This window comes from Monodon monoceros, unplaced genomic scaffold (genome assembly GCF_005190385.1).
Source record: "Monodon monoceros isolate NGI ecotype Baffin Bay Population unplaced genomic scaffold, NGI_Narwhal_1 Super_Scaffold_1, whole genome shotgun sequence".
NCBI lineage: Eukaryota > Metazoa > Chordata > Mammalia > Artiodactyla > Monodontidae > Monodon > Monodon monoceros.
Window position 1 is genome coordinate 66748517 of NW_021703765.1, and position 13694 is coordinate 66762210.

Genomic DNA, 13694 nt, shown 5'->3' on the forward strand with positions numbered 1-13694 from the left:
CGAGGCTTCCACAGTGTCCCTGAGTTACCCCATCACAGCACCGAGCAGGGGTCGTTGAATTTACCTGTTAACTCCTCAGCAGACTACGAAACACAAGGGAGGCACCAGATCTCAATCACTGCTTAAACCCTCAGCACCCAGCACACAGTAGGTGCTCAATAACTGTAAGCCCATGAGGATAAACAAACGCTTTCAACAGCTCCATACGGCACGTTTTATAAGCCCCACTTCACAGATGGGGAAACTGAGCCTCAGAGAGGGAAAGGGATGATCTCAATGTCACACAGCTGCAAAAAGTGATTCACCTGGGACTCCAACCTCCGAAGAGAGAATGAGAGAGACAGCCTTAGCTGAGCAATTATTATGTGCCCGACACAGTGCCAGGGGCTGTGCATGCATTACATCGCCCCCAGGTTACTGTGCACCCACTGTGTCCCTGGACTTACTGACACTGCTGGATTCCGCACAGCCAGAGCTCTAGACGGTTACCTCACGCGGCAGGAACCATACCTGTCTTGCTCCCTGCTGGGTCCCCAGAGCCTAGAGCAGCACTTGGCACAGAGTAGGGGGTTCGAAGGTCATTCGTGGCACAATGAGCGTCCACCCCAAGCCGGGCCGGGCGCCGCATCGTGCAATTTCCGTATGTAAGTCCACCATCTTCTGTCACCATCTCCCAGGAGTGCAACCTGCAAATCGGCTGAAAAGAGAAATTGATTAAATTAAAAAAAAAAAAGGAAAGGAAGAAAGAAAGAAAAAGAAAAACAAAAAAGCAGTGACAGCCGCGCCAGCCACGGCAGCATGTGCTGAGCCAGACAGGTTATCCATCCGCAAGAATCCATGGCTCTAATGCAGCGATTTCCCTCCGCCAAAGACATAAATTAATAAAGGCGTGCAGACGAAAGGACAGCCAAGGCAAAGAGGCCTCCGGCTGGGAAAAGTCACCTCCCCAAGCCCGATGCCCACATCTGCTGCTGGGGCGGGAGAGACGGGCGCCAGACCCCAGCCTCCACCAAGCGCGCTGCAGCCCCCGAGGCCCCTACTCCGGAGTGGGTCCAGCGTGCACACCAGCTGTCCAAGGCAGGCCCTGGCTCCCAGGGGCCCCCGGGCCGTGTGTTTGATTCTTAACCCAAATCGTGCCCCAGCGGCCGCTCTGTTAAGCAGGCCCAAGTGGCAGGAGGCGTCTGTGGGAGAACTGGGGGCCTTTATCGCTCGCGCTGGCTTGTTGGCGGAGCCCCTTGGCCGCACTTCACAGGCGCCCCGCGGAGCCCCCTAGGCGGAACCTTCTCGAATCCCACTTGTTGACGGCGGCCTTGTGGCAGGATTTAATGGTGGAATAATATTTACACTGCAAACTCCTCTGGAGGTGTCCTAAACATCGTAAAAGGGATTTTCGGAGCTTAATGAGCGTTAGTGAAGTCAAGACAGGATAATGTGGCAACTGGTGACTCTAATCTGATCTGGCACCTTCTACGCAGTAAGACTTAGTGGGCGGGGCCGTTTGGAGAGCTGGCAAAAGTTGCTTTTCCCCTCTGCTTCCCCTCGTCTCCCCCTGAAATCTGTAATACAATTAGCAGCACATGGCCTGCGGGGGCCGCATCTCAGCTGCTGTAGGTGCCAGCAAAGCCCAGGCTTAGGCCCATGGGTCCATTGAGGGACTTTTTAACAGGTGGGTGTTAGGGAAGGAGCGGGCAGTGGGGGAGATAGACCTCATCACGTTTTCTTTCTTTTATCTGAAGGCAGCACAAAACTTCTAAGCATTAAAACAAAACAAAACAAACCTTGGATTTTAAAATGTCGATAACAGATTCAGTTTCGTGCCTGTGGGTCAGAAGGGCCACAGCCACAATCCATTCCTACATCTGAACCAGCAAAACTGCTCCTGGGAAGGTGAGCAAGGCCTCAGATACACAGGCTCTAGAGTTGTCTCTTCAAATCCCGGCTCCGCCATTACCTGGCCGAGTCACTTCCCTCTCCAAACCTCAGTTCTGTCATCTGTAAAATGGGAATAATGGGCCATACCTATCATGGGGCAAGAATGTGAGTCAGATACATAGAAAGCCTAGCACTGGAGCTTACATGGAGTAAAGAGCTCATAAAGACGAGTTTAAAAGTCTTTTCTGACCTCAGTCTTCTCATCTGTAAAATGGGACTGCTGTTACCTCTAAGAATCAAATGAGATAAACTGGCACAGTCTAGCTTGGATTCAGATCTAAGAGTCCAGCTCCCAAAGCCAATTCCTGTTACGCCCTTTGCCTTCAGTTCACTGTGACTGACTGGCATCCGAGAGGCTGCCATAGGGAACAAAGTCCCCCAGAACTGAGAATTCATTCCTTCACTTCCCCATAACCACAGTCAGATCCTGAGCTCTGCATCTTGTTGATACAGGAAGGGAATCTGTGCAGAAGCAATGGCAGACTGTGTTGTCTAGGACTTGAGAACCAGGGAGGTCCTTCAGAGGTCTCTAGCTGGGTTGCTCTGGTTACTGGGAGTTAAGCCGTTGCTTCGTGTTGTGAATTTGGGGGTCCGAGCTGAAGGCAGTAGACGGCTCTGACCAGTGCAGTTCTGCATTGGAGGGGGCCTTGTGAGCTCCAGGCTGACCCCTTGGACCCACTGGGGAGTCCTCTAGGCCTATCCTGTGGTCACTAAGCCTGGTTTTGAATCTTCCCCTCGTTAGCTGTGTTCCTTTGGGAAATCGACTTACCCTCTCTGACCTTCAGTCTCCTCATCCACAAGAAGGGAAAAGGAAAGTTATCTCATAGGGTTCCTGTGAGGTTTGAATGGGATGGGGTGTATAGAGATCCTGGCATAAAGTATTCTTCACATCAAGGACTCATGACCCCCACTATCCTCAAAGCTATGAGCTTAGAGCCTGAGATTTATAAGAAAGAGCCAGATGTCCATTTACTACTCTCAATTTAGAAAATCCCAGAGAAGGCCTCTGATTGGCCTGTCCCTGTCATGCAACTATCCTTTAGCTTACAGGCAGACCTCAAGAGATATTGCAGGTTCGGTTCCAGACCACCATAATAAAAGTGAATATCACAATAAAGTAAGTCACATATATTTTTTTGGTTTCCCAGTGCATATAAAAGTTACGTTTACACTATACTGTAGTCTGTTAAGGGTGCAATAGCATTGTGTCTAAAAAACAATGTATATACCTTAATTTAAAAATACTTTATTGCTAAGAAATGCTAATTATCATCTGACAACACAGGAACAGCCACAAACCTTCAATTTGAAAAAAATGGAGTATCTGTGAAGTTCAATAAAGTGAAGCACAATAAATAGAGATATGCCTGTAATTGCTGCATCCAAAGGGCTGGCTGTGGTTACGTTATAAGGGTTTTTATCTTAAGATAGGAAGAGTGGGTGCATTTTCTGGAAGGAGAGAAATAATAGTCACTGAAGACCATTTCAGTGGCTCTGTGACCATGGTTAAATTTCTAAACATTTCTGAGTTTGGTTTGAGGTCTGTAAAATGGTTGAAAAGATGTCTACTTTCTGCTGAGTTGTTTTGAAGATGAAGCAGAAGAAACCACGTGGCAAAATGCCTGGCACATGGTCCAGCTCAGTAAGTGTTTGCTGAATCCGTATCAAGCCTGTCTTGATTGTTGGTACTATTAGTCCCAAGGCATCTTTAATGATTAGTAATCATATAAGAATAAGGAATAATTTACTCAGTCATCAGTTATCCTTTTCCAGGTGTTCAGAGACAGAAAAATGCAAGTAGGAGATGAGTTTATATGTACGCTTTAAATTTCTAAGATTAATTTATTTTTCATATCATTGGTCTAAAAAAATCAAATGGGAGAGGTGAAGCTGATGGGTTTTGTATTAAACTTAGATGGGTCCACCTTTTTCACTAGCATTTTACTATAAAAAGTTTCAAAGACAGAAAAATTGAAGGAAGTTTATAGCAAACTTCTCATGAAAGTTTGTTAAAAGTCTGGAACTTTTTATAAAGTTTTTATCCTCCACCTAGATCCCACCATTAGCATTTATATACTCTATCGTGCCTATCCATCTATCTAACTCTCTATCCATCCATTAATTCATCTTATCTTTTATGCATTTCAAGCAAACATTTCTGCAATGCAATATCAATACGTGTTTATAGTTTTTATGTAAAAAAGTATATGAATGTATTGAAATGCATAAATCATAAGTGGGGCTGACACTGAATTTTGTCAAATGCAAAAAACTGTGTGACCCAAACCTCTCACCCCTCCCCAGAAAGTTCCCACAGCCCCTTCCCAGTCAATCCTTGCCCTAACCCCCAGAGGCAAGCACTGTTATTATTTCCCACCATCTATTAGTTTTGTTTTTTCTAGAATTTTATATAAGTGCATACAATTTGTACTCTTTTCTGTCTGGTTTATTTCATTGAACATGAAGTTTTGGAGATTGACTCATACCATTATATATATCAGTAGTTTGTTCTTTTTACTCTTGTGTAGGACTCTACCATGTGAACATACCATAATTCATTTGTTCATTCTCCTGTTGATGGTCATTAGGCCATATCTAGTTTTGCTTTCAATAAAACTCCTATGAACATTCTTATACAAATCTTTTTGTGAACTTGTTTCATTTCTCTTTGCAAATATTGAGTTAAATTTCTGGGTTATAAGGTAGGTAGGGGTATGCTGAGTTTTATAAGAAACGTTATAAGCTTTTTCCTAAAGTGGTTATACCATTTTACAGTCCCACCAGCAATGTATAAGAGTTCCAGTTGCTCTTCAACCTCATCAACATTTGTTGTTGTCAGTATTTTTAATCTTAGCCAACTTGTGAGTGTGCATTAGTATCTCACTGTTGTGTACAGGCCATTTTTTTTCTTAACCAGAGCCAAGTTCTCATCCATTTCATAAAATGCCTGAAGTGGAAGGACCCTTATTTCACAGATAGGAAAACTGAGGTCTAGAGGGGAAAGAGATTGGGCCAGTATTTCCCAGTTGTGTTAAAGGTAAAGCTAGACTAATAATTCAGGCTTCTGACAACTGATCCGGCGCTCACAATAAGAATATGTCATTAAGTTGAGCACCTACTATGTGCCAGGCACTGTAGCAGACTCCCTCCTATTTACTATTTAAATTATTTCATTCAGTCATTCATCTAGTCATTCAACAGACACTCACTAAGCTGTTCCCTGGGCTCTGCAGGTGCAGAAACAAACAATGGAACCATTCTGGCCTCCTCCAAGGAGCTTACATTTGAGTACACGAGAATCTTTAATCCTTAATCAAAGCAGTATTTTTTGCCACTTTAGACATAGTAAGACCTACATGCATTAATGCATCAAACGTGCCTTCTTCAGTGTAAAGGGAGCTGCTGTAAGTACTTTGGGAATCTTGATTACTAGAGCAGAGAGGGTCCTAACTCCAGAAAATAGGTATTTTTACTCCTGTCCATTTTGTTTCCAAACTTGGGCCACTGCACAGCACCTTTTCTCCTGGAAGGGTTCTGCTGAGTGTCCCCTGAGGAAATTTAGATGTCTAAGAGCCCAGTTCTCTACCTCATGGGAAGAAAATCCTCACAGAGAGAGTGGGATCTTTTCTCAACCTTACTCACAGAAAGCCTCTGGGGTCCAGTGAAACCTGTTTGGTTTTTTTCCTAAAGTCAACTGGGAGTGGATTTTTAGTCTAAGGAAGAGCACCATACAATTTTAAAAGGAGAAGAGACCTTAGATATTATGGCATCTAGGCCTGGCCCTGCCACTCGCCCCCTCACCATTTACTCAGCCCGTCTCTGCATAACAACTCTGAGTCCTTATATAAACTCATTCTTAGTCCAGAGCTTTGTTCAAGCTTTTTCTCTGCTAAGAGCATTCTGTCCCCTCCCCGCCCCACCATCCCCTTTTGCCTGAAAAATTCCTATATGTTCCTCAGATTGCAGCTTAAATGTCACCTCCTTCAGGCAGCCTTCCTTGATTACCGCCCCCCAGCTGGGTCAGGTGGCTTTCTTGGGTTCCCACTGCTCCTTCTGCTTCCCCTAACAGCACTAATCACTGCACTGTACAAAAGTCTGTTCAGTTCTCTCTCCCCAAGGAGAGCAAGCACTGTGCCTGATTTCTTTACCATGAATTCTCGGTACAAACACAGGGCCTGGCACATAGTAGGTGGTCAAAAAATGTTGATTGAATTATGACTGAACCCAGTGGCTTCCACACGCTCTCAGTCTCCTCTCAGATCCAGCTTCTTTGCACACAAAAGTCAACCTAACAGTGGCTGACGCATCCTGGCAGGTATTCGGTTCCCTTCTCATGACTGTCCCCCTCCTGACTCATTTCCCTGCTAAGCAAGCAAGACCCCAGAGGGCCCTGATCAACACTGTCAACTTCCTGAGGCTGCACCATTTTAATAAAAGTGACGGGGGAGCTTGTGATGGGGCCTCCTGCCGTGACCCCCATAAGATAGAAAGACAGGGATAATACAGTACAGGCCAGCAGCTTCTACCACAAAGTCATAGCAAGGATCCCAGGTGAAATGCACAGGAGATGTAATTACAGGTGAGGAGGATTATGAGTGGATAGGAGCCACAAGCTACTTCCCCTCCCCCTCGCTCCCTACCCCAGCTGCCCTCCAGGTCCTCGGCAAGCTGGTCAGGTACCTGGTTCTGTCATGAGTTTAAGGGTAAGAGACGGATGGGGCTCAGTTACTGGAGAAACTATGGCCCACATTCTCTATTAGGGAGAGCACATTTCAACTGGGCCACGTTCTCCAGAGAGTATTTTCTGGCGGGAAAGCCCTTCTGCTTCTACTTGCTCATTACAGTCCCTCTGTGACTTCATAAATTGTACAAATGAGGAAAATGAGGTTTGAGACCCAGAGTAGGTGTCCCTGAAGTCAAAAACAGCATACCAGTTTAGGTTCTATGCAGGAAACAAGGTCCAGTCTAGGTATTTTAAGCAGGATGGGATTTAATACAGGGATTTAAGTGCATATAGAACTACTGGAAGGAGCAAGTTCTAGGTTAAGCCTCTTGGAATAACTCCCAGAAAATACAGAACAGAGGCACCTGGACAGCCACTGCTGGAATTATGCTGGAAGCAAGAAGCTGCGGCACGTCCAACACCACCGCCTCTAGAGACCCAGGATGAGGGGCCAAGACACATGATCTCTGCTGCAGGAGAGTCTTGCATTTGCGTGACTAGACTGTCCAACAGCTGTGGCCTCGAGCCACCAGAGTGTGGCTTCACATCAGCTTCCCAAATGTCACATCAGTGCCTCTCATTGGTAGGGATGAATTCTAGCTGCAAGGGAGTCAAGAAAGATCAGTGTCGCCTTTCCCTCCTCTTCAAGCTGCAGGAGGTAGAATGGAAATTCAGGGAAGCCGCCCAGAGGACCTGACACATAGACAGGAAACCTGCTAAATCCCAGCTCTGCCACCTTCTAACCGTGTGTCCCTTATTGTCACTATGACATGGTAATATGGACAGCCACCTTATAGGGGTTCTGAGAGGGCTAAATAAGATGACGTGTGTACAATTCTCAGTGCAGAGCCTGGAATATCTTAAGTTCTCAACAAAGGGTAGGCAGTGAGACTTTTATCATTACTGTTTTAGAAAAGAATAGTCCTTCCCCCACCAAAAATAAAAAAAAAAAATCAGGTTACACAGCCACGCATAATAACTTCATACTACTTCTGGGAGCAAGAAATCCATGGAGAAATATAATTTGGATGCAGAATTCTTGACTTTCCAGGTCTTTTTTTTTTTTTTTTTTTTTACCTTTTTGAGATAATTGGAAAAGCATACTTTTTGGGGGAAAGCCTATGACATGGTTAATCGCCCTCTGTAGGTCAGCTCAGGGAGGGGGACAAAACATCTGGGGAAGAAAGAGGTTATCAGTACTAGTTCTCCCAGAAACAGATGAAGGCCCCACTTTGTTTGTGACCACAGGCAAGGCAAGGGAGAGGGCAGAACATCTTCATCTCTAGCCTGTGTTTTGGGAGAATGAAGAAGTGTAAGTTTGTCCCTAGGGAGGGGGCTGGGTCAGCAGAAAGAGGAGAGAAATCAGAGTCAGGCAACCCTGTGGGCCCCGCCCAACACTGATTCCTCTGAGCCGCGTGACCCTAGGCAAGTCACATTCCCTCTTGGATCCTCCACTTTCTCATCTGCAAAATGGGGGCCATCACTTTCACCTGCTGGATTGTTATGAAGACAAGAAGCCAGGTCAGACATTCGATGTTCTGTTCCCCGGTCACTACCCACGGGCCACATCTTCCTGCCAAAAATCAGCAGGATTTGTGAGCTCAGGCCAAGGGAGAGGGTGTGGGGGTAGCCAGCCTGGTGGAAAGAAGTCTGCTCTGGGCGTCTCTGCCTCACTGAAGCTGGACCCTACACCTGCAGCAGCCAGAGCATCTTTTGTAAAGAAGCCAACATTTCTTTCTCCCATCAGTGGTGGTGGAGGGAGAAGAAGAGAAACTCTCACCAGGCAGGAAGGGCAGCAAGACACACTTTCCTACCGTGGTTTCACAGGGTCAGGTATCAAAGTACCTGCTTGCAGGTAACCAGCACCATCAGAGAGTGAAGCCAATATAGGGAAGAGAAAAGCCACGCACGGAAGTGGCTGGGTCTGAATCAGAAGATGCCTTCCCCAGCCCTGCCACTCCGGACGCAAGCTGCCAGCTCCCAAGATGAAGGTCCCCACCCTGCTTCAGTGGCGAAAGTCATTAAGGAGCATCCAGGGCCCATCTTTGGCAGGAATGATAGCTGGACACCAATTTGGGCGCCTGAGGATGGTGGCCCGAGAGGACCAACAGAACACAGTGGGGAGGCCCGATCAGCCCACCTGGCAGCCGGACCCAGACCTGGCTGTCTGTACCCAGACCTGGCTGTCTGTACCATATTGCTCACCGTCTGGCAAATCAACAGATTTTCACAAACCAGATTCCTCTTCACATGCCTGGGCCCTTCCTGTCCAACTGTTCCAGCATCTGTTTCTCTTAAAATGTATTTATTACACCGAGAAGAATAATAATGGGGCTGGGTCTGAGGCCTCGGAGGCTGTGGCAGTGGCTTCCTCCCAGGGCCTCCTTTGGAAGAGATTACATTGGGAGAAATGGTGCAGTGCTCAACCTGGCGACAGCCTGCCTTGGTCACTGGAGTCTGGAGTCACTAGACATTGGCCCAGAGTATGAGGCTGAAGGGGAAAGGCCACGATGGTAGTTGGGGGCTCGGACCGGAGTCTATTTGTGAGTAGTGTGGCCTCAGGCAACTTCCTGAACTTCCCAGAGCCTCAGTATCTTCCTCTGTGAAATGGGGGTAGAGCTACAAGATCTCCAAGGTGATTTATTTCTTGTTTTGCCTCTGAGTGCTTCAAAAAGCTCCTGCTTATGGAACTCAGTCTTACTCGGACACCTGAGAATATGCATTTCTCCGTGTATTCATTCATTCATCCATTCATTTGTTCATCAGATTGTTCAACGAACAAGCTATCTTCAAGACACTGGTGATATGATGGTGCTTAAAAAAAATTACCAAAGCCCATTTCTTACCACTCAGATAATTCAAGTACATTTGCAAATAGTCACGGCAACTAGGATTCCTGGGGCTGTTTACCGTGTGCCAGCCATGGCGCTCAGCACTTCACAAACATCGCATCAGCCCTGTAAGGTTTATCTCTGTCTCTCTAGGGGAGATGGGGGAAACTGAGGCTCAGGAAGGTGGAGCAACTTGTCCAAAGTCACACAGCGAATACACTGACAGCAAGCACATTCGGACAAGGATTTCACTATAGGCTGACACCTTGGGTTCTCATTTAAATGGCTCGGCAGCTACAGAGGTTCGTCACTGCCCCGATTCTATCTGATTTCTACAGCAGCCCTATGGCGTGGCTGGAGAGGAAGGTGGGTCTCACATTATGACGAGGCCCAAGGGTGGAAAGTGGTTTCTCCAAGGTGACAAAGCAAGTCGATGGCAGCACCACCTGTAAACATAATAAAACAGAAACCAAACAACGAACCGAAGCCTTCTACCACTCACCCGTTGGTTCTCTTACTTAGTAGATACCAGATATAGTTGGTTCCACGATGCACTTATTTAGATTTTACTATCTCTGAATCAGGATTCATCTTACAATGAGTGGTGTGCCATATTTTAATTAGTAGCTTGTTTTTTTTTCTTCTTAGCAAGACACCAAATAATGGTGCATATTACAATCAATGGCATGTTTAGCGGAATGAAATCTGGTTTTTCCTGAGTACCTAGTAAGTATAAGAAGTGTGCTGGGCATTCTTCCCCTTTGTCCTCCTCACTGAGGGAAGAGGCCCCAGACAAGCTGAGATCCTTAGGGGTTCTTGGGAACATAGATTTTAAGTGCCAGTGTTTGGTTCCATTCACCATGTCCCGACCCTCCAACTCTGTCCACAGAATGGGGTTTGCAGACAGATCCCACTTTGAGAGGTGATGGTGGAGGTGGCAATAACCATCTCCAGACTCTCAAGAGCCCTCACTGAGGGGTCTCTGAACCTCAGTCCAGGCACTGGGCCCTCAGTCTCCACTCAGACACCTTCCCAAGCCTCCCAGGTCCACGTAGACTCAGCGGGGTTGCCAGCAATCTCCACCAGGAGCGCAGAGATGGCGATCCTAGCACTGCCTCTAGGAGCTTTGGGAATAACTGAGGTGGAATGATTTCGCCAGCTAGGCCACCGCTGCTGACTCCTGAGAGACAGAGGAGGGAGGAGGGCAGGAGGAGCAAGTGACTGCGCCCAAAACACAGTGACGAGCTAGTTTGCTCTGGGCAGGCACCAAGCTGGGAGCGGAGCAGTGGCACTCGAAACTGATTGCCCCTGGTAGGAAAATCGACACTCCCCACCCACTCCCCACTGCCAGGACTCGGGGTGGGGGCCGACATGGAAAATTAAGTCACAGCACCAAGGTATCTAAATATTTGGAGTACATGTGGGTAATTTACCTCTTCTTGGCAGTCTGTCCCTTAGACAAATGGAGTGGGTAGACATCTTGGGAGAGAGGGAAACCCAGGGAGGCACATAATAGGTGATCCATATATGGACACATCCTTTGGGAAGCAGGCAGAATTGCAGGGTAGAGCCAGGAGCTGGAAGGGAACTTAGAGGCCGAGTCCATCATATTCTTCCTTTTACAGATGACGGTGAATCATCATAGTCACACAGCAAGTTCCATCACTGGCAAGGTGGGCATGCAATGTCTCCCTTCTCCTAGTATAGTGTTTTCAAGCCCACAGCATCAGAAAACACACACACACACACAAACACACACACACACACACACACAGTGGCTTTCCCATCACAGAAGCATTTCAAGTAAGGGATTGCCAAGTAAAAAAATTCCAAAGATCTTTAATACTTACATTCACCACAGTGTACCATAGAGGAGTAGAACCTCAGAGAAAACAAAAGCTGTCATTGACTATAATCAATAAACTCTGGTTTAAATGAACTAACATGTTTCTTTATTGCAGGACTTATCAGAGCATTTAAAATGATGTTGCACATTCCAAAGCAATAAGTGGGGATACGGATGAAAGGAGGCTCCAAATGAATGGATTTGAGCACCCAGGATATTATTTTCACTCCATTATGAATTTTCCTAAAATCATTTTGATTTGTAATGCTAGGATGACAAAGAATAAAACTAAATAAAAAAACATAGCATCTATTTATCCATCCATCCATCCATCCATCCACCCTCCAAGTAGTCACTGATCACCTACTATGTGCCACGTACTGTACTAATACTAGCAGCTTGCCGTGGGAAAGGGGTACAGATATGAAATAGATACACTTCTTGCTAATGAAGGTACTTAGAGTTTGTCAAGAAGAGGCAAGGAGCAAACAGACCCAGCATGTGCTAACCTAACCCACTGTGTGAACTGGCTCAGTTGCTCCTGACACAACCCTGGGAGCTATGAGTTCTTACTCTCCCCATTTTACAGACCAAGGAACTGAGACTCAGAAGAGAAACAACTCACCAAAGGGCTCTGGCTACTGAAAGGCAGAATCAGGACACAGACTGTTCTTCCCACCCATGCGCTCCCACTCGGCTTATGTTTAAAGAGGGGGCAAGATAGTTCAGTGCACGCTCTGTCTAGTTTCACGGTTTTGTCTACATGTTCAATAAGCATTTATTGTGTGCCTACTGTGTGTGAGGTGCTCTGAGTGCTGGGGCTACGGCAGTGAGCCTGACCGAGTTTCTGCTCTCAGGAGCTTGGAGGACACACTTCATAGCGGGTGACACGGGTTATGCTGGGGTGGGGAGACGGGGAGGTGAACCCCCAGCCAGCCCTGAGTCCGCCTTGCCAGCTGCAGCGGCGGCTTGCTGAGGCCTTCTCTCTCTGCCTGGGGGTCTCAGGGCTGATGCTGAGCTCCGGGAACAGCTGCCTGGGAATCAGCCCCACCGGCAAGACCATGCCAAGGCCTCTTCTGAGGGCATGAAGGAACTTTCCAGCATGAGCTAAGGCAGCAGTGGCCACATAGAAATGATGAGGCCGCCATTCTAACACTAAGTCAATTACCCTCTCTTTAATTTGCAGCGGCCTGGACCACATTGGAGCCATGATGTCACCGGCACAAACAGCCCCATGGCATTCTCCATTTATGAGCTGGTCCAGGCCACCCACGGTGTCGTCAGTTGACCCAGCTCAGGTCCCATCCCTGTGTTTCAGGGAGGGGCCCGAGGTCTTCCTTGGGCTGACTTTCCTGCTGTTTAGCTCGGAGACGTGCTGAAGATCAGAGTGTGCCCGGCAAGGCTGCTTTGGGGAGGCTCATCTGGACCCATCTGAACTGCCGCCAGGTGGCTAAGTGGGAGAAACCTGAAGCCAGCCTGCCTGGGTTCACAGCACAGTTTTGCTGCTCCCTAGCTGTGTGACTTGGGCTAGACACCTCCCTCTCTGAGCCCCTGTTTTCTTGTCTGTAAAATGAGAGTAATAATAGTAATAATAACAGTACCTAATTCATAGAATGAGTGCACGTGTTAACAAACGTCTACTCGTAGAAAGTGTGGAGTGCTCTGTCTGGCACACACAGGCATTAAATGCAGACCAGTTAATGTATTCTTCCTGTAGCCTGTTTTAGGTGGGTGGGAGACGGATGTTTCTTCAACAGGAAGGCAGCAGAGTGCAATGGTTGGGAGTCCTGGGAAGTCGCCACCCCCTCTCTGAGGCTCAGCCGCTGCTCTGGGGAGCGGGCGCAGTAACAGTTCTCACCTTGGAGGGTAAGATTTTGCAAGGATTAGAGGAGAACACTCAGAAAGCTCAGCATAGGGCTCGGTACATAGTAGGTGCTCAATAGATGTGCTTCTTACAACCCAATCAAACAACGGGCAAAAGACCTAAGTAGACGTTTCTCCAAAGAGGACATACAGATGGCCAAGAGGCACATGAAAAGATGCTCCACATCGCTAATTATCAGAGAGATGCAAATCAAAACTACAACGAGGTACCACCTCACGCCGGTCAGAATGGCCATCATTAAAAAGTCTACAAATAAAAAATGCTGGAGAGGGTGTGGAGAAAAGGGAACCCTCCTACACTGTTGGTGGGAGTGTAAATTGGTGCAGCCACTATGGAAACAGTATGGAGGCTCCTTAGAAAACTAAAAATAGAGTTACCATATGATCCAGCAATCCCACTCCTGGGCATATATCCAGAAAAGACGGAAGCTCTAATTCAAAATGATACATGCACCCCAATGTTCATAGCAGCACTATT

General features: G+C 47.1%; 1 protein-coding gene across 1 annotated transcript in view; it reads right to left on the bottom strand.

Moving 5' to 3' along the window:
• Positions 1-32: 32 nt before the first annotated feature.
• The window catches only part of LOC114892961, a 41263-nt gene continuing 27601 nt past the window's right edge, over positions 33-13694 (bottom strand). The window contains 4 exon segments of the mRNA XM_029218350.1: positions 33-83; positions 6152-6183; positions 6186-6282; positions 6284-6396. Coding sequence (XP_029074183.1) covers positions 33-83; positions 6152-6183; positions 6186-6282; positions 6284-6396 — 293 coding nt within the window.